Raw genomic sequence first — 21,485 nt, forward strand, 5'->3', positions numbered from 1 at the left:
TAATTATTATTAACACATGACTGGAACTCAGTGCTGAAGATCTAAAATCACATTTTTTATCAGGGTTTGTCCTGTGTTGTGTTTATGGTTTTATATGGGGTTGTGCATAAACACAGAGGCAGTGTGTTAATTCAGTTTGATTTGGGACATAAACACAGATACACAGCAACCCTAAGTGTGAGACCCCATGACCATTAGACTGTCAGGCAGCTACACCAGACATAGACAGAGGGGAAACAGCCTAAATGCTGATTAATACTTCTGCGTAGAACCTACATTGTAGGTAGCCGCATACCCTACGCTGTAGCCTGGCGCTGTAGACCTTCCCAGAAATGTAAGTACAGGTGTCAGGTGAAGGTGTAGGGTACGCGGTAACCTACAGCATAGATTCTACTCAGAGGTATAAAACTGTCTGAACCCCACTCTGTGAAAGGCTGCATGCAGTCAAAGGAATGACTGCAGTCACTCAGGGTTTCTCCCCCCAGGAGGGTGTGAAATGCACAGCAGGGGGTGTGGAAGTGATGCTCCAGCAGACTCACCATCTTTTGTATCCCTCCATGTATATGAAGACAGAGAGGGTCATGCAGAGCATAGCTGCAGTTACAGTGAACACTGGGATCCACGGGTACAGCTGCGTGTAAACACAGTGAGGCACAGTGGCGCCACCTGGAAGGAAAGCAGGAGAAGTACATTAAGCTAGATGCTTTACCACACAAACCCCAGCACAGCATGGTGACAGGAATCACAAGAGGGCGCTGTTGAGCTGTGGGAGAGGCAGGATTAAGCGACATGTGGACACTGGTATGTGATACTATGCCATGATTTTGGCAACGTCTCAGTGAAGCACCAGGGTCTTAGAAATGGCTTCCCAACCTTCTTCAGACTAACAGATAAAAACAAACTTGGTGTTCAGGACATGATTTTGATCACATTATGATTTGTGTGCTCAGAGCTCCCTCTGTTGGTGATAGAGTTACTGCAATATTTGCTGGACAATACTGGTCCAAATAACGACAAAATATTCAAATAAGTGAATCAAATGATCTACATCCATTCATCCATCCATCGTCCAAATTGCTTATCCTACTGGGTTGCGGGGGGTCCAGAGCCTATCCCGGAAGCAATGGGCACAAGGCAGGGAACAACCCAGGATGGGGGGCCAGCCCATCGCAGGGCACACTCACACACCATTCACTCACACATACACTCCTACGGGCAATTTAGCAACTCCAATTAGCCTCAGCATGTCTTTGGACTGTGGGGGGAAACCGGAGTACCCAGAGGAAACCCCACGACGACATGGGGAGAACATGCAAACTCCACCCACATGTGACCCAGGCGGAGACTCGAACCCGGGTCCCAGAGGTGTGAGGCAACAGTGCTAACCACTGCACCACCAAAATACCGTTTGGTGTGACATTTTTTGGTGTTTTCTCTAGCAAAACATTCATTCTCAACTAATAAGGCACAAGTACTCAGAAATACTGTAGCCCCAGTACTACAAACGTAATGCACAGTGAAAATAAGTTTTGTCATCTGTCGTATTTTTAGTCAAAATTGAAGAATACTTAGTGGTTAGCAGTCAAAACCAGAGAAGTCCAAGTATTTATTACTGTAGTCATCCCAAGATAGATGGATGAGCCTGTGCTCAGACCCCAAGCTGCACTAACAACTGTGTCTAGGTCTCAAAGGAGAGGATAGGATATATGAAAATAAGCATTCTGATGTACTTGTGCAAATGGCAAATGAAACATTGTTTCATTTTAGCGGCGCGTATAACTTAATGAGAATCTCATCAAGACCATGACCTCAACAGCCATCTCTGTGTATGTGGAATGAAATGCCCTGTATCACCATGCCTAATCAAGTTTGAATCCCCTAATTACACCATCTCTAACAATCTAAGTTATATGTACAATGCAATAACTTTCGCGATTCTGTCCTCTATTTTGTTAAGGCTGCATATCTGAGAGTCTGGCCTGTATGTTTGTACTTACAGGAGTCTGGTGTCTTGGCTGTCGCTGGCCTCCTCAGTCCCTTTCCAGGCCCTGTCCACAGCTGGGCTCAGAGTCACGTGGGCCTCACCAGTTCAGTGTCGGACTTTGTCCGACAAGGAACTGGCCTCTTGCGATTAAATCGCCTCATTGGCCGTCGCCTTTGCTCCTCAGCGGGTCTCCTCAAATCAGTTTCCGACCGGGTTTTCCTGGTATCCTGTATACATCTCACCCGCTGTAGGTCTCCTTTGGCCAACGAGGGATTGGTTCCCCTGCCCAGTCTACTTTTTACAATCCTCCTTCTCAGCTGATCTCCATCATCTTCTTGTTTAGATACTTGGCTTGGCATTTCCAGCTGGCTGCTTATCTGCTCTACATTTTCTGTGATGGAGTTCTCAGCTGAACTCTCACTGGGCAGGTCGAGGCTCACTTCAGCCATGCTCACTCTATCGTTCTCCTCCTGCCTTCTGTTCCTCTGTCTCCTCCAGCAACTAAGGAAAGCATACTTCCTTTTCGGGCCCTCATCCTGTCGTCGTCTGGGGTTCTGTGCCTTAGTGCAATGTAAACCCATACTGACTTTCCTTCTCAGAACTAATGTAACTAGTGGCTGCTTTGAAAGTCGCGAAGATTCAAATGTGAAGCTGATAAGGTTTATATAAAAAATCTTCCTTCTCTGACATCACTGACCAGTCAAAGATTCCGGAACCATATGAGGCATCTGTTATTTCATTGGTTATAGCAGCACTGGGTTGCTTATTGGTTTTACAAAAAAATATACATTTATTTAAAAAAAAAAAAAAACTGTCTTTATGTGTGTGTGTGTGCGCCTGCAAGAGAGAGAGAAAGAGAGAGAAACGGCATAACCTGGGAAGGCCAAACTTCTCTCAGGAAAGTCTAAGTCCAACAAAATTACTGACTTAAAATATTCATAAACTGAGGAAGGAAAACCTCCCAAGTGGCGTCCAGTTGGGAAAGTTGCCGGTAGCGGTCGCTAATGTACAACACTCCTTTACTGTAAATCTATATACAGTAGATGCGCGAAAAACAGGCCATCGGCGAGGGAGAGAAGTGTCGGTGAAACGGAAAATGAGAAAGGGTGCAACGGTTATTAGCTAGTTAACGATATTCAAGTATTTTTTTTTTTTTAACTTTTTTTTGTTATTATTTTTTAACGTTATTTGGTCGTTTCATTCTGACACTATGCATACTTTGAAAATAAAACGTTGCTGTATTAAAGTTAAAATCACACCATAATGAACTTCCGGTATTATTTTTGCGTAGTTTTTCTTTTATTTACTTTCAAATAAACACATGAAACTGATGTAAGCAGAAATGGGATGGAGGGTTACACACAGTGTATTACGCAAAGTTAAAACCGGAACCCTAAAGATTGTTTAAGAGAAGATGAATATATTTCAGCTTTTTTAATGAAAAAAAACGGCATTTTACATAAACTTACATTTATGAAAATAGAATTTTAAATTTAATCATAAAGTTCCTTTTTACTATTGGGTTCTTTAGGAATCCCAAAGTAAACATTCGTTACGGTTAATAAAAACTCTGACATTTGTTTATAGGCGTGTAAGAGAGCGCGCATGACTTGTACTGCGCGTGCGCAATTAACTCCGGCGGGAAGGAGACATTTTATAACGGCGACGTCACGTTTGAAACCTGAACTAGTGGCTGCCGTCTTAACGGTGAGTCAATTAAGCCAAAGTAAACGTTCGTTTTACAAGCGAACACAAGATAGAGAAACTGGCCATGTGTCCATCCTCATTTGATGACGACAGTACTTTATTATTAGGACATTAGCGCGAATTAAAGTGCCGGCTCGATCTACAGTTAACTAACATTAGCTTTCAACATGCTCGCGGCATTCGCCGTTCATGGTTAATATTTATCGTGAAACTTGTTAGCGGTAACTGTCAAGATGTTCGCGACACTTGTATGCAGGCAATGTACTTTATCTGTGAAAACGTTTTCCAGATTTTGCCATCATATCGAAATGCATACGATCCTGGGTAGTTCTAGGTTCGGTTGTGGTTTATCGACTTGTCCTTACGTCAAACATGCGTGCGAAGCACACACCCAAATAAATATTACGTTTGATGTAGAGCTGCTCAGATGGATGGGGTGATGTGTGAGGCTGAGCGATGTGAGCACACATCTCAATTTGCGGAGCTCGTGTGACCATTTCAAATGGCATATAAGAGATGGGAGGAAAAGGTTACATGCACCTTTTCCAACTGAAAAAAAAAATCCTGTGAAATCGTCTTTTATATCCCACATTAGCAGGAAACACAGACTCTCTGGAGAACCCTCCACAAGTTAATTTAATGATGTATCAAGCTGTAGGGAAGACAGTAACATCCATGGTGACGATCATATGCATTTTGATATTGAAGATGATAATGGCAATGATGCAGAAGACACATTTTTGAGGATGCTGGGTAAATTGCTGCTACCGGCCAGCACTAGCTGTTGTTTCAACGGAACTGTCTCTCTACCTCTTTCATGATAGAGTTGGTCAACTTTGGTAAAATTACTGAAATGTAACACAACACAAACGGTGTCTTTGTTTTTGTTAGGCTTGTTTTGCTTTTCACAAAGTAAACGTTTACATGTTAAAAGTGGTTGTTCCCCCACTTTGGTCAAGTAATTGAGTAATTCCTAAGGTGCAATGAGAATACATTTGTAATTTGTACTTTTCAAGAGAAAATGGTCAACAACAAAAAAAAGCGGTATTTAAAGACAAAGGTTTGTGAGTAATGGTGTTTACAACAGCTCTAACAATCTGAATTCTGTGTTTCATGTACAATGCAATAACTTTAGTGATTCTGTGTTCTTTTTTGTTAAGGCTGCATATCTGACAGTCTGGCCCGTATGTTTGTACTTACAGGAGTCTGGTGTCTTGGCTGTCGCTGGCCTCCTCAGTCCCTCTCCAGGCCCTGTCCACAGCTGGGCTCAGAGTCACATTGTGGGCCTCACCAGTTCAGTGTCAGACTTCGTATGACAAGGAACTGGCCTCTTACGATTAAAATGCCTCATCGGCCGTCGCCTTTGCTCCTCAGCGGGTCTCCTCCAATCAGATTCTGACCGGGTTTTCCTGGTATCCTGTATGCATCTCACCCGCTGTAGGTCTCCTTTGGCCAACGAGGGAGTGGTTCCCCTGCCCAGTCTACTTTTTACGATCCTCCTTCTCAGCTGATCTCCATCATCTTCTTGTTTAGGTACCGAGCTTGGCATTTCCAGCTGGCTGCTTTTCTGCTCCACGTTGTCTGTGATGGAGTTCTCAGCTGAACTCTCACTGGGCAGGTCAAGGCTCACTTCAGCCATGCTCACTCTATCGTTCTCTTTTGTTCCTCGGTCTTCTCCAGCAACTAAGGAAAGCAGACTTCTTTTTTGGGCCCTCATCCTGTCGTGGTCTGGGGCTCTGCGCCTTAGTACAACTTAAGCCCATACTGACTTTCCTTCTCAGAACTGTGTGAGACAGCACAACCTAGGAAGGCCAATCATCTCTCAGGAACGTCTATGTCCAACTTTTTCACAGAATTACTGGTTTAAAATATTTATTAAAACTGAGGAAGCAAAACCTCCCAAATGACGTCTAATTGGGAAAGTTGCGGGTAGCAGTCGCTACTCTACAACACTCCTTTACTGTATGAACCCACCCAGATGTGGGATAAAGACTGACAGATGAGCCATCAGGCCATATAGGGTTTTCATTGCTCACCGGTCCAGGTTTTGTGCCCTTTTTAGCAGGATAGACCTCTGTGTTGACCTTGGATTCTAGCAGTTTCTGAATGGGACCTGGGACAGGGGTGGCCAGGGCCCCCCGACAACATGCATGGCTGTGTGACCCCTGAAATGCGTTTGATACTTGGGTCTGAAGTAAAACCATTATTATTATTATTATTATTATTATTATTGTGGCACTGGCAGGTTATCAGAGCTAATTAGCATATCCCAGCATGCTCTGCCGGTATTGAAAGTAGCGTCTGTGTTATTGTCCGACCTACCTGCCTTTCAGTGTTATGTGTGGTCATTTGGTTGTTCTGTATCTGTGTTAGTCTTTTAAGAGCTTAATAAAATTGGGTGTTTTCCCTTATAACAAGCCTCCTGGTCTCTTGCCGCCTCTGTGATTCTTCGGACTGCCAGATATTGCATTATTATTATTATTTACATTTATATATGTGGGCTAAAATTTGTGTGCTGGAAGCAGGTAAAAGTCGAATGTCAGCATATTTTCCTGATGGACTCTTAATGTGATGGTGCCGGGATTTTGAGTCGTTTCTCTTAGTGAAAAGTGAATTTAATGACAGCAAACGAATAATCAAACTTGTGAAAGCAGGACTACAGAGTACAGACTGTCTGGGGATGGAATCTGTCTATATCTGTCCCCACAAACTTGTAAACCACCCCCACCCTGTCCCCATCCCATCGCTGCATGCACCAAAACTGCACCCACTGCTTCCCCAGGTTCACTGACACACCAACACTGCACAGTGTCAAATTGAAGATGTCCAAATCCATGGCACATAGAAAATTTCAAATTTTTCAAATACGATGTCGCTTAATGGGTTTGTGAAATGCAGCAACTAATTTTTGGTTAGTTAAGACATTAGTTTGATTTACTGAATGCCGTTTTTTCCTGTTAGTTCAAATTTGAATAAATGTATCCTAAATTCTAGGGGGCTAGACCTAAAAGGTATTACTCACTTGACACTGCCACCTGGTGGTGTTGGGATGAGAACAAATAATTTAACAGAACAAAAGTGTTTATAATTAATATAGCAGATATAAGAATATGCAAAAATGAACAATTTCATTACAGCTTCCTCCGTGTTGCCGTACGTTTTATTACCATCGCCACGGGAATTCCGTAAAAATCATCAGCACTCCAGCTGTTATTTTGGGAATATTTTTTTTTTCCCCATTGCTGCAGAGTATTGTGGATATATGTAGAATTAGTGCTTTCCCCATTCCTGTGCATCTTGAAAAATGTTTTTTTATTTTGTGCACACAAGAAATTATACTGTATGCACTAGAAAATCACAGCACACACAATTGTACTTCAATCTTAGAATGTCTTGTTACATCGCAATAAAGCATCGTATTCGATTTTCATTTACGTGTTTTAACAGGTGCAAGCCAGGCAGTCCTTAATCACAGATTCATGATGTACAGCACACAGACAGCGATGCACACCGATCATTTTTACAATTCAGGCTCTTTCATTATTGGTGTTTAATCTTGTTGATAGTCACGAAAGTGGGCTATTTCACCTCTAATGAGATATGAGTGTCCATTAATAGCACAAAGGGTGTAATAACTGTTCCAGTAACTAAACCAACATGAGACAGACATCTAGTAAAAGTGTGCTTTGAACAGCAAGTCTTGGGCAGGCAAAGAAAATGATGTTTAAATAATCTTTGTGTTGGTGTTATTATGCCTGTCAAAGTGCAGTAGCTTCCATTTCAAAGCCTCTGCTAAAATCACCCCAGTATTACCAGCAACCATACAGTACATGTATTTCTTGACTTGTCCACTAACACACCTAGATAATCAAGGTCTCGTTGACTTTTTTATACTAATTAAGTTATTTAATTAAGTGATTTGGTGGTGAAATTTAATGAATACATGGAACGGCTGAGGTGCCCCGGAGGAGAGGTTTGGGAACTGAAGCGGTGTTCATCTAGCCACCCAACAAGATATCAGTAATGTTTTGGAGAACACAAGAATTTTCTTTTCATTTTATTATTCATTAATTATCCCAAACAAAGCTGTATACCCATTCTATATTTCAACTAGACTTTAAAATTAAAGTGATTCCTGGGGGCTGGGGTTATCTAGATCACATGACTTGTTGAGGTGTGGCTGAGGTCAGAGGTCACAGTGGGCTGTATTTGACCTCTGTGTAAATGCCAAGCAGTTGTCGTCCATCACTTCTGGCCTGCCCCTGTGACACAGTATTACAGAATAATAAGACATTTATGATGCCTTATGTCATGTGACTTTGTCGTCTGATACAAGGAGAGAACAACCAATCAGGCAGGACCTGTTTCCTAAATGCACCAATAAGAAGGCCCTGTCCCTCCTCCACAGTCTTATAAACGGATTACTTACCTCGGTCAAGAACTACCTCTGTTGTCATTCCCATAAGGTCACAATGTATCACAGGACATGTTCACCATGTCAACAAATAATTTCTGAAGGAACAATTGAAATAGTAGGAAAAGGAAAAGTGTATAAAGCAGAACTACTTACCTCTTCATCATTAAATCTTGTAATCCTTTGTTTTGCTGTGGATCGTTTTAAACCTACAAAAAAATAACATGTCAGGCCACGGTGAACCAAGACAGACAATGAAACATCCAAAGGAGTCTCTACAGCAGGTCAGGAATAAACAGCGTAGAGCATCTCAGCAATACCCCAGGCTCTCAGACCTGAACATGCAGGTCATCTCTGGTGACCCAGGGGACTCACCCTGTCTTTTCCCCAGCCAGTAGGTACCGAGAGAGAGAGGAGCACAGAGCAGAACAGCCGCAGTCACACTGAGCACCAGCACCCAACTCTGGGTCATCCCTGCTGCAGAACCGCTGGGGGTCCTTATGGTGCCATTGGAATCGTCTATATCAGGGACAGTGGGACATTTTCATGGTCATATTCACTTTGCTGTTGCTTACAGAGACGGTTAACATAACTATTCAGGCTCCTTCCAGTACAGGTCATGGCGGTGGACTGGAGTCAATTACAGGCACAAGCTGAGGACACCATAGTTAGGATGTCAGAACATCACAGCACATATTGGTGGAAATGTAAATTAGGGCTATATGTATTCATATAAAATAAAATTGGACCTATATGATAATGCCTAATACTGTATGTAAATTAAATTTAAATTCTGTTTTTGATATCAACTGAGAACAATGATGTTGGATTTTTTCAGCATTATGATGTCATTTACATATGAGACTCATAATGATAATTTGGAGATTTAAGGAAAATATCGTTTCATATGGTTTCTTATAGTTAAGTTTCACATAAAATCATAGGATAAGAACTAGAATTAATTGTTCCAATTTTGTAGGTTGCCGGTTGCACTTAATTAGGACAGGAAAGACAAGCAAATGATTATCTGACAGGATTATACCTGCACTCTTACCTGCAATCAGGAGCCTAATGGTTAGACCTCCAAAATGGTCAATTGCTTCATCAGTAGCTGTTCCATTGGGTTGAGGTGAAAGTCTGAGATATTCTGTGGAACAGTAGTAAAGTCCCAGATCAGACTCCGTAATGTTTTTAATAAACAGACTATATGAATTTGATGAGGAGTCCCACACGAAAGCGTATCGAGGATGAGGATTATCCATTAATTCCAAATGAGCCATTTTCAGTAGTGGCTGGTTCTCATGAGAACATTGTCTGTACCAGAAAGTTTCACGCTCATGTTTGACATCACAGTGCAGGGTAATACTGTCCCCCAGTCGGACGATCCTCAGCTCAGCCTCCTCAGACCTTCTCTCCTGAGTGGAGCAGCCCAAACCTGAGGAAGAAGGAGCACGACACAACTGTTTAAGATCAGACCAAAAATCACCATGATCATTCACTAAAGCACACATCTCCTCCATGACACACAAAGGAATTGCTCATTCCACAAGGTTCTACTGCTGGTCTGGAAATAATGATCCAGTTCTCTTTCTACAGTAATCAGACACTCACCGAGGAGAACGATCAGAGAGATGCACGTCGTGTCCATGACTTACTTGCTGTCTACAGGTGGAGTTTATAGACGATTTTCTTTCCAATGGGCGGACGCATTTAATGTACAAAGATGTAGGTGTCACTAAGTGTCAAGGCAGTGTGACAAGTGTCAGAACTTGAATATTTCCCGTCTGAACTTTTATACTTTTAACTGAGCTTTTACTTTTTATCCTGAAAACCAAAGTTTTGGAATTTCAAGCAGATTTCAGTTTTACCTTTACGTTTAAAGAACTTGTAAGTGAACTGTAAATATCTTCATAGAGTTTGTGTATTTTAATTAGATTATTTGCATTTTAACTTGGAATGTGTTTGACAAATTATACTTGCGAGGCCGTTTAACACAAAACTCACCACTTCTGAGTCTGTGGACCGGTTCTTATCTGTATAAATATAAGATATTGTGCAGTATACGAGTACAATATTTTGCAATATTCTACAAAATTTCATCAAAAAACATCCATCCATCCATTTTCCAAACTGCTTACCCTACTGGGTTGTGGGGGGTCCGGAGCCTATCCCGAAAGCAATGGGCACGAGGCAGGGAACAACCCAGGATGGGGGGGCAGCCCATCGCAGGGCACACTCACACACCAGTCACTCACACACGCACTCCTATGGGCAATTTAGTAACTCCAATTAGCCTCAGCATGTTTTTTGGACTGTGGGGGGAAACCGGAGTACCCAGAGGAAACCCCACGACGACATGGGGAAAACATGCAAACTCTGCACACATGTGACCCAGGCGGAGTCTCGAACCTGGGTCCCAGAGGTGTGAGGTGTGAGGCAACAGTGCTAATCACTGCACCACCATGCTGCCCCTCTCTTAAACATTACTCATAATAACATATTTCCATTGAGTGTTATTTATTGTTGTTACATGACATTATATATGTACATGCATACATTTATATTTGGCAATACGGCACGGCTGGTGCAGTAGTTCTCATATCTCACTCACGAAGGCTGGGGTCTCCACACTGTGTGGAACTTTCATGCTCTTCCTGTGTTGTGTGTGTGAATGGTGTGTATGGTTTGGCAGTCAATCCTGGCTCATTCCTTGCCTTAGGTGCTGGACCCTGCATAGGACATACATGGATATTTTTATATTATTCATTTCTACGTGAGCAGCAGTTGCTCTGAAATGCTATTCTGTTGTTTAGTGTAAAAATCTAATGAGCTTCTAGTTTTGCAGTCTGAGGTGCTGCAGATCCCCAACCAATCAGTGATAAGATAAGAAAACTTAAGATAAGACAGATCTTTATTGTCACTATTACAGAAATAGTGAAAAATAGTTTAGCAGCTCGATCTCTGTTTAGCAGAAATAAGAACAACACACAAAAAGAGAGATAGCCATCCTATTACAGAATGAGTGTCTGAATGCAGTGAGTGCAGTATGTTAGTCCATATAAAGGACAGTCATTCAGGGGGGTGGATACTGTCTCACAGAAACAGTCATTCAGGGGGTGGGGGATGGACGCATTTCACTGCCTGTGGGTACAAGCTTTTGTTCAGTCTCTGTTTTTACTCTGATTGACCTGTAGCGTCTGCCAGAGGGGAGGGGGGAGAAAAGATGGTGTCCAGGATGTGAGGAGTCTGATGATTTTACTGGCTCTCTGGTGGAGTCTGCCAGAGTAAATGTCCTTGAGGGGGGGTAGTGCCGTTCCGATTACCCGCTCTGCCGCCCTTACCACCCGCTGCAGGTTCTTCCTGTCTTACTCAGTGCAGCTACTGAACCCCACTGTGCAGCAGTAGGTCAGGAGGCTCTCGATGGTACAGCAGTAAAAATTGGTTAGCAGCTTTTGGGGGAGGTGGGCCTGACGCATCTTCCTGAGGAAGTACAATCTTTGTTGTGCCTTCCCCACCTGGTGAGAGATGTTTGTGGACCAGGTGAGGTCGGCAGAGATGTGGACTCCTAGGAACTTGAAGCTCTCCACCCTCTCTACCTCTTCTCCGTCGATGTAGAGGGCAGAGTGCTCAGCCCGCTTGGCTCTCCTGAAGTCCACTATCATCTCCTTGGTTTTGGATGTATTCAGTTCCAGGTTATTACTGTCACATCATTGCCTCAGCTGCTGGACCTCCTCCTTGTAGGCTGATTCGTCGTTGTTGTCAATCAGTCCTACAATGGTGGTGTCGTCAGCTAATTTGATGATGGTGTTGCTGGTGTGAATGGGAAAACAGTCCAAAGTGAAAAGGGAATAGAAGAGGGGACTGAGAACACACCCCTGCGGCGTGCCTGTGTTCAGGATGAGAGTGGAGGAGATGTGGTCTCCCATCCTGACGTTCTGGGGTCTGTTGCTGAGGAAGCCCATTATCCAGGTGCACAGTGAGCTGTTGAGGCCCAGGTTGCTCAGCTTTTGAACAAGCTTGTGGGTCGAACTGTATTAACGGCAGAGCTGAAGTCCGCAAACAGCATCCTCACATAGGTGTTGCTGTTGTCCAGATGTTTGAGGGCTGTGTGGAGAGCTGTTATTATGGCTTCCTCTCTCGACTTGTTTGCCCTGTACGCAAACTGATGAGTGTCTGTGTGTGCTGCAGTAGCGGCCTTAATGTGGGGCATGATGAGTCTTTCCAAGCACTTAGTGTTGATGGGAGTTAAAGCGACTAATCATTCAGACAGCTCACTGGGCTCTTCTTCTTGGGCAGTGGAACAATGGTGGCTAACTCAGCAGGTTCAGCTTCCCAATCAGCTCACGGGGGACGATGGTGTTTAAATGCTGAGCTAAAGTCAATGAACAGAATCGGCGTCTTTTTTCTCAAGATGCATCAATGAAGCAATGAAATTGCTTCTTCAGTAGAGCAGTTCGAGCTCAAAGCACTTCATGATGGTTGGAGTAAGTGCCTCAAGGTGCTGGTCATTGACATAAGACAGTGTGGCCTGTTTTGGTACAGATGTGATGGTGGTGGTTTTGAAGCACATCAGAACCTCAGCCAGCTGGTCCATGCCCGACCTGGAACCGGGGATTTCTGTAGGTTGAATCTGGAAAGTGTCGTTCTCACATTTGTTGGGGGCGGCCTGAGTACTTGGTCATTCAAGGGAGGGATGGACCTCCTCACTGGCACCTTGTTCAGTGCATCAGTGAGGGAGGCATCAGTGTCACAAGTGTTTGGTGTGGGTCTGTAGTCGCTGATGGTCTGGAGGACCTGCCACATGCACCGCATGTCTCTCGTGTTGCTGAAGTGACTGTTGTGATTTATTTGATCACGCTCACACTTCCCTTGCCTGATGTCTCAGGACCGGTTGGCTCTGGCCTTCCTGAGCGTTGCCTCGCCTCCTGCTCTGAAAGAAACATCTCGGGTTTTCAGCAGTTTTCCAACTTCTGCTGTGAACCAAGGCTTTCGGCTGGAAAGTGTGGTCATTGTTTTTGTGTCTGTGACACCCTCAATGCACTTGTTTATGTAGCTAGTCACAGTGGTAGCAGTCTCATTGAAGTCTGTGGTTTGGTCCTCGCTAGCAGCTGCCTCTGAAGATGTTCCAGTGCATGTGCTGGACCGAGAGCATCAGCACATTGTTGCTCACCTGCAGCAAGTCCCTGACATTAAAACTGTGCATTGAACGTCTTTAGTACATCAGTGAGGGAGACATCAGTATCACAGGTGTACAGTGTGGGCTTATTGATTTTTTGAGCATAGTCACAATTCACTCTTGGTCAGAGTGCAGCGTCCTGGGTTTTTAGCAGTTTGACAACTTCTGCTGCAAAGCATGACTTCTGGTTGGAAAGTGTGGTGATTGTTTGTGTGACTGTGACACCCTCAGAGCACTTGCTGATGTAGCCAATCACCGTGGGTGCAGAATCTTTGAGGTCTGTGGTCTGGTCACCATTGGCGGCTGCTTGTCTGAAAATGTTCCAGTCCATGTGGTGGAACGAGAGCACCAGGACACCGTTGCTCACCTGCAGCAGGTCCTTGGTCTCAGTGACACAGGGCTGTTTCTGCATAGGCCCAGCTAACAAGTAGTATCTTATCTCATGGAAACCAACGTGCGTGTACATGCATTTTTACCATTCATTCAAGACAGCACCTGAAAAAGACAGAACTGATGGACTGACTTGGTGTTTGCATGACCTTCAACCTGCAATCTTGCGGTCTTTAGAGACTCATACCTGAAACAGGGTTTTCTGCAATCAGCAAGCAACAGACAAACTCATAGGTTTCAGTTATGAACTAGAAGCTGCATTAGAAGTTTTTGAAACACATCCATCCACATGTCCCCCCCCCCCAAAAAAAAAAAAAATACACGTAGCTTCTTACACCAGATTAGGTGTCTGTGTGCACTGGCCTTAGTTACTTGTAGTGTCTGAATGAGAACCATGACATAAATTGCTTGAGTGTGAAGCTCAGAACATACAGCTTCTAGTGAGACTGAGTCTTAGGCGTAATGATACTGTCCTGTGGTCATATTGAAGATGACATAATCACCAGCCAACCAAAATTATCAGCGATTTTAAGTCTTGCTGAGTAATGAGGAAACAATTTTACACCAAGTCATAGAACACTGAAGATCTGCACTGAAAAAAAAATCAATAAAAGTTTTTTTTTTTTTTAATAAAAGATTTTATTGCTTAATAATCATGCAAAATGAGGTTATACAGCCATTTTTACAGTTCAACCAGAGTTAAGTACGTGTCAAAATGAACACATGGAGGAGTGGCTTGCAGAGGTGAGGCTAAGGTCAGAGGTCACAGTTGCCTGTATGCTGTGTGAATCCACAGCAGTCGTCCTCCATCAATCCTCTCCTGCCCCTATGACACAGAATCAGAGATGGTAAGACACTTACGATGTATGATGTCATGTGACTGTGTCATCTGATGTAAAGGGAAAATTGTTGACAGCCAATCAGGCTGTGAAATATCTGCTTCCCATGTGCACCAGCAGGAAGGCCCAGTCCCTCCTCCACTGACTTATGAAGCCCAGCATACTTCCAACATAATTATTATTAACACATGACTGGAACTCAGTGCTGAAGATCTAAAATCACATTTTTTATCAGGGTTTGTCCTGTGTTGTGTTTATGGTTTTATATGGGGTTGTGCATAAACACAGAGGCAGTGTGTTAATTCAGTTTGATTTGGGACATAAACACAGATACACAGCAACCCTAAGTGTGAGACCCCATGACCATTAGACTGTCAGGCAGCTACACCAGACATAGACAGAGGGGAAACAGCCTAAATGCTGATTAATACTTCTGCGTAGAACCTACATTGTAGGTAGCCGCATACCCTACGCTGTAGCCTGGCGCTGTAGACCTTCCCAGAAATGTAAGTACAGGTGTCAGGTGAAGGTGTAGGGTACGCGGTAACCTACAGCATAGATTCTACTCAGAGGTATAAAACTGTCTGAACCCCACTCTGTGAAAGGCTGCATGCAGTCAAAGGAATGACTGCAGTCACTCAGGGTTTCTCCCCCCAGGAGGGTGTGAAATGCACAGCAGGGGGTGTGGAAGTGATGCTCCAGCAGACTCACCATCTTTTGTATCCCTCCATGTATATGAAGACAGAGAGGGTCATGCAGAGCATAGCTGCAGTTACAGTGAACACTGGGATCCACGGGTACAGCTGCGTGTAAACACAGTGAGGCACAGTGGCGCCACCTGGAAGGAAAGCAGGAGAAGTACATTAAGCTAGATGCTTTACCACACAAACCCCAGCACAGCATGGTGACAGGAATCACAAGAGGGCGCTGTTGAGCTGTGGGAGAGGCAGGATTAAGCGACATGTGGACACTGGTATGTGATACTATGCCATGATTTTGGCAACGTCTCAGTGAAGCACCAGGGTCTTAGAAATGGCTTCCCAACCTTCTTCAGACTAACAGATAAAAACAAACTTGGTGTTCAGGACATGATTTTGATCACATTATGATTTGTGTGCTCAGAGCTCCCTCTGTTGGTGATAGAGTTACTGCAATATTTGCTGGACAATACTGGTCCAAATAACGACAAAATATTCAAATAAGTGAATCAAATGATCTACATCCATTCATCCATCCATCGTCCAAATTGCTTATCCTACTGGGTTGCGGGGGGTCCAGAGCCTATCCCGGAAGCAATGGGCACAAGGCAGGGAACAACCCAGGATGGGGGGCCAGCCCATCGCAGGGCACACTCACACACCATTCACTCACACATACACTCCTACGGGCAATTTAGCAACTCCAATTAGCCTCAGCATGTCTTTGGACTGTGGGGGGAAACCGGAGTACCCAGAGGAAACCCCACGACGACATGGGGAGAACATGCAAACTCCACCCACATGTGACCCAGACGGAGACTCGAACCCGGGTCCCAGAGGTGTGAGGCAACAGTGCTAACCACTGCACCACCAAAATACCGTTTGGTGTGACATTTTTTGGTGTTTTCTCTAGCAAAACATTCATTCTCAACTAATAAGGCACAAGTACTCAGAAATACTGTAGCCCCAGTACTACAAACGTAATGCACAGTGAAAATAAGTTTTGTCATCTGTCGTATTTTTAGTCAAAATTGAAGAATACTTAGTGGTTAGCAGTCAAAACCAGAGAAGTCCAAGTATTTATTACTGTAGTCATCCCAAGATAGATGGATGAGCCTGTGCTCAGACCCCAAGCTGCACTAACAACTGTGTCTAGGTCTCAAAGGAGAGGATAGGATATATGAAAATAAGCATTCTGATGTACTTGTGCAAATGGCAAATGAAACATTGTTTCATTTTAGCGGCGCGTATAACTTAATGAGAATCTCATCAAGACCATGACCTCAACAGCCATCTCTGTGTATGTGGAATGAAATGCCCTGTATCACCATGCCTAATCAAGTTTGAATCCCCTAATTACACCATCTCTAACAATCTAAGTTATATGTACAATGCAATAACTTTCGCGATTCTGTCCTCTATTTTGTTAAGGCTGCATATCTGAGAGTCTGGCCTGTATGTTTGTACTTACAGGAGTCTGGTGTCTTGGCTGTCGCTGGCCTCCTCAGTCCCTTTCCAGGCCCTGTCCACAGCTGGGCTCAGAGTCACGTGGGCCTCACCAGTTCAGTGTCGGACTTTGTCCGACAAGGAACTGGCCTCTTGCGATTAAATCGCCTCATTGGCCGTCGCCTTTGCTCCTCAGCGGGTCTCCTCAAATCAGTTTCCGACCGGGTTTTCCTGGTATCCTGTATACATCTCACCCGCTGTAGGTCTCCTTTGGCCAACGAGGGATTGGTTCCCCTGCCCAGTCTACTTTTTACAATCCTCCTTCTCAGCTGATCTCCATCATCTTCTTGTTTAGATACTTGGCTTGGCATTTCCAGCTGGCTGCTTATCTGCTCTACATTTTCTGTGATGGAGTTCTCAGCTGAACTCTCACTGGGCAGGTCGAGGCTCACTTCAGCCATGCTCACTCTATCGTTCTCCTCCTGCCTTCTGTTCCTCTGTCTCCTCCAGCAACTAAGGAAAGCATACTTCCTTTTCGGGCCCTCATCCTGTCGTCGTCTGGGGTTCTGTGCCTTAGTGCAATGTAAACCCATACTGACTTTCCTTCTCAGAACTAATGTAACTAGTGGCTGCTTTGAAAGTCGCGAAGATTCAAATGTGAAGCTGATAAGGTTTATATAAAAAATCTTCCTTCTCTGACATCACTGACCAGTCAAAGATTCCGGAACCATATGAGGCATCTGTTATTTCATTGGTTATAGCAGCACTGGGTTGCTTATTGGTTTTACAAAAAAATATACATTTATTTAAAAAAAAAAAAAAACTGTCTTTATGTGTGTGTGTGTGCGCCTGCAAGAGAGAGAGAAAGAGAGAGAAACGGCATAACCTGGGAAGGCCAAACTTCTCTCAGGAAAGTCTAAGTCCAACAAAATTACTGACTTAAAATATTCATAAACTGAGGAAGGAAAACCTCCCAAGTGGCGTCCAGTTGGGAAAGTTGCCGGTAGCGGTCGCTAATGTACAACACTCCTTTACTGTAAATCTATATACAGTAGATGCGCGAAAAACAGGCCATCGGCGAGGGAGAGAAGTGTCGGTGAAACGGAAAATGAGAAAGGGTGCAACGGTTATTAGCTAGTTAACGATATTCAAGTATTTTTTTTTTTTAACTTTTTTTTGTTATTATTTTTTAACGTTATTTGGTCGTTTCATTCTGACACTATGCATACTTTGAAAATAAAACGTTGCTGTATTAAAGTTAAAATCACACCATAATGAACTTCCGGTATTATTTTTGCGTAGTTTTTCTTTTATTTACTTTCAAATAAACACATGAAACTGATGTAAGCAGAAATGGGATGGAGGGTTACACACAGTGTATTACGCAAAGTTAAAACCGGAACCCTAAAGATTGTTTAAGAGAAGATGAATATATTTCAGCTTTTTTAATGAAAAAAAACGGCATTTTACATAAACTTACATTTATGAAAATAGAATTTTAAATTTAATCATAAAGTTCCTTTTTACTATTGGGTTCTTTAGGAATCCCAAAGTAAACATTCGTTACGGTTAATAAAAACTCTGACATTTGTTTATAGGCGTGTAAGAGAGCGCGCATGACTTGTACTGCGCGTGCGCAATTAACTCCGGCGGGAAGGAGACATTTTATAACGGCGACGTCACGTTTGAAACCTGAACTAGTGGCTGCCGTCTTAACGGTGAGTCAATTAAGCCAAAGTAAACGTTCGTTTTACAAGCGAACACAAGATAGAGAAACTGGCCATGTGTCCATCCTCATTTGATGACGACAGTACTTTATTATTAGGACATTAGCGCGAATTAAAGTGCCGGCTCGATCTACAGTTAACTAACATTAGCTTTCAACATGCTCGCGGCATTCGCCGTTCATGGTTAATATTTATCGTGAAACTTGTTAGCGGTAACTGTCAAGATGTTCGCGACACTTGTATGCAGGCAATGTACTTTATCTGTGAAAACGTTTTCCAGATTTTGCCATCATATCGAAATGCATACGATCCTGGGTAGTTCTAGGTTCGGTTGTGGTTTATCGACTTGTCCTTACGTCAAACATGCGTGCGAAGCACACACCCAAATAAATATTACGTTTGATGTAGAGCTGCTCAGATGGATGGGGTGATGTGTGAGGCTGAGCGATGTGAGCACACATCTCAATTTGCGGAGCTCGTGTGACCATTTCAAATGGCATATAAGAGATGGGAGGAAAAGGTTACATGCACCTTTTCCAACTGAAAAAAAAAATCCTGTGAAATCGTCTTTTATATCCCACATTAGCAGGAAACACAGACTCTCTGGAGAACCCTCCACAAGTTAATTTAATGATGTATCAAGCTGTAGGGAAGACAGTAACATCCATGGTGACGATCATATGCATTTTGATATTGAAGATGATAATGGCAATGATGCAGAAGACACATTTTTGAGGATGCTGGGTAAATTGCTGCTACCGGCCAGCACTAGCTGTTGTTTCAACGGAACTGTCTCTCTACCTCTTTCATGATAGAGTTGGTCAACTTTGGTAAAATTACTGAAATGTAACACAACACAAACGGTGTCTTTGTTTTTGTTAGGCTTGTTTTGCTTTTCACAAAGTAAACGTTTACATGTTAAAAGTGGTTGTTCCCCCACTTTGGTCAAGTAATTGAGTAATTCCTAAGGTGCAATGAGAATACATTTGTAATTTGTACTTTTCAAGAGAAAATGGTCAACAACAAAAAAAAGCGGTATTTAAAGACAAAGGTTTGTGAGTAATGGTGTTTACAACAGCTCTAACAATCTGAATTCTGTGTTTCATGTACAATGCAATAACTTTAGTGATTCTGTGTTCTTTTTTGTTAAGGCTGCATATCTGACAGTCTGGCCCGTATGTTTGTACTTACAGGAGTCTGGTGTCTTGGCTGTCGCTGGCCTCCTCAGTCCCTCTCCAGGCCCTGTCCACAGCTGGGCTCAGAGTCACATTGTGGGCCTCACCAGTTCAGTGTCAGACTTCGTATGACAAGGAACTGGCCTCTTACGATTAAAATGCCTCATCGGCCGTCGCCTTTGCTCCTCAGCGGGTCTCCTCCAATCAGATTCTGACCGGGTTTTCCTGGTATCCTGTATGCATCTCACCCGCTGTAGGTCTCCTTTGGCCAACGAGGGAGTGGTTCCCCTGCCCAGTCTACTTTTTACGATCCTCCTTCTCAGCTGATCTCCATCATCTTCTTGTTTAGGTACCGAGCTTGGCATTTCCAGCTGGCTGCTTTTCTGCTCCACGTTGTCTGTGATGGAGTTCTCAGCTGAACTCTCACTGGGCAGGTCAAGGCTCACTTCAGCCATGCTCACTCTATCGTTCTCTTTTGTTCCTCGGTCTTCTCCAGCAACTAAGGAAAGCAGACTTCTTTTTTGGGCCCTCATCCTGTCGTGGTCTGGGGCTCTGCGCCTTAGTACAACTTAAGCCCATACTGACTTTCCTTCTCAGAACTGTGTGAGACAGCACAACCTAGGAAGGCCAATCATCTCTCAGGAACGTCTATGTCCAACTTTTTCACAGAATTACTGGTTTAAAATATTTATTAAAACTGAGGAAGCAAAACCTCCCAAATGACGTCTAATTGGGAAAGTTGCGGGTAGCAGTCGCTACTCTACAACACTCCTTTACTGTATGAACCCACCCAGATGTGGGATAAAGACTGACAGATGAGCCATCAGGCCATATAGGGTTTTCATTGCTCACCGGTCCAGGTTTTGTGCCCTTTTTAGCAGGATAGACCTCTGTGTTGACCTTGGATTCTAGCAGTTTCTGAATGGGACCTGGGACAGGGGTGGCCAGGGCCCCCCGACAACATGCATGGCTGTGTGACCCCTGAAATGCGTTTGATACTTGGGTCTGAAGTAAAACCATTATTATTATTATTATTATTATTATTATTGTGGCACTGGCAGGTTATCAGAGCTAATTAGCATATCCCAGCATGCTCTGCCGGTATTGAAAGTAGCGTCTGTGTTATTGTCCGACCTACCTGCCTTTCAGTGTTATGTGTGGTCATTTGGTTGTTCTGTATCTGTGTTAGTCTTTTAAGAGCTTAATAAAATTGGGTGTTTTCCCTTATAACAAGCCTCCTGGTCTCTTGCCGCCTCTGTGATTCTTCGGACTGCCAGATATTGCATTATTATTATTATTTACATTTATATATGTGGGCTAAAATTTGTGTGCTGGAAGCAGGTAAAAGTCGAATGTCAGCATATTTTCCTGATGGACTCTTAATGTGATGGTGCCGGGATTTTGAGTCGTTTCTCTTAGTGAAAAGTGAATTTAATGACAGCAAACGAATAATCAAACTTGTGAAAGCAGGACTACAGAGTACAGACTGTCTGGGGATGGAATCTGTCTATATCTGTCCCCACAAACTTGTAAACCACCCCCACCCTGTCCCCATCCCATCGCTGCATGCACCAAAACTGCACCCACTGCTTCCCCAGGTTCACTGACACACCAACACTGCACAGTGTCAAATTGAAGATGTCCAAATCCATGGCACATAGAAAATTTCAAATTTTTCAAATACGATGTCGCTTAATGGGTTTGTGAAATGCAGCAACTAATTTTTGGTTAGTTAAGACATTAGTTTGATTTACTGAATGCCGTTTTTTCCTGTTAGTTCAAATTTGAATAAATGTATCCTAAATTCTAGGGGGCTAGACCTAAAAGGTATTACTCACTTGACCCTGCCACCTGGTGGTGTTGGGATGAGAACAAATAATTTAACAGAACAAAAGTGTTTATAATTAATATAGCAGATATAAGAATATG

The 21,485-nt window shown here is 43.4% G+C and overlaps 1 protein-coding gene across 2 annotated transcripts in view; it reads right to left on the minus strand.

The window, feature by feature from the left end:
- Nucleotides 1-9,831, minus strand: part of LOC125720411 (uncharacterized) — a 74,139-nt gene extending 64,308 nt beyond the window's left edge. For both annotated transcript variants that reach the window (XM_048995819.1, XM_048995818.1), the window contains exon 1: nucleotides 9,717-9,831. In XM_048995819.1, the coding sequence (XP_048851776.1) occupies nucleotides 9,717-9,753 (37 nt within the window). In that variant the 5' untranslated portion in view covers nucleotides 9,754-9,831. The remainder of the gene's footprint in view (nucleotides 1-9,716) is intronic.
- Nucleotides 9,832-21,485: the final 11,654 nt, after the last annotated feature.

This window comes from Brienomyrus brachyistius, chromosome 25 (assembly GCF_023856365.1).
Source record: "Brienomyrus brachyistius isolate T26 chromosome 25, BBRACH_0.4, whole genome shotgun sequence".
In the NCBI taxonomy this organism is placed as follows: Eukaryota; Metazoa; Chordata; class Actinopteri; order Osteoglossiformes; family Mormyridae; genus Brienomyrus; species Brienomyrus brachyistius.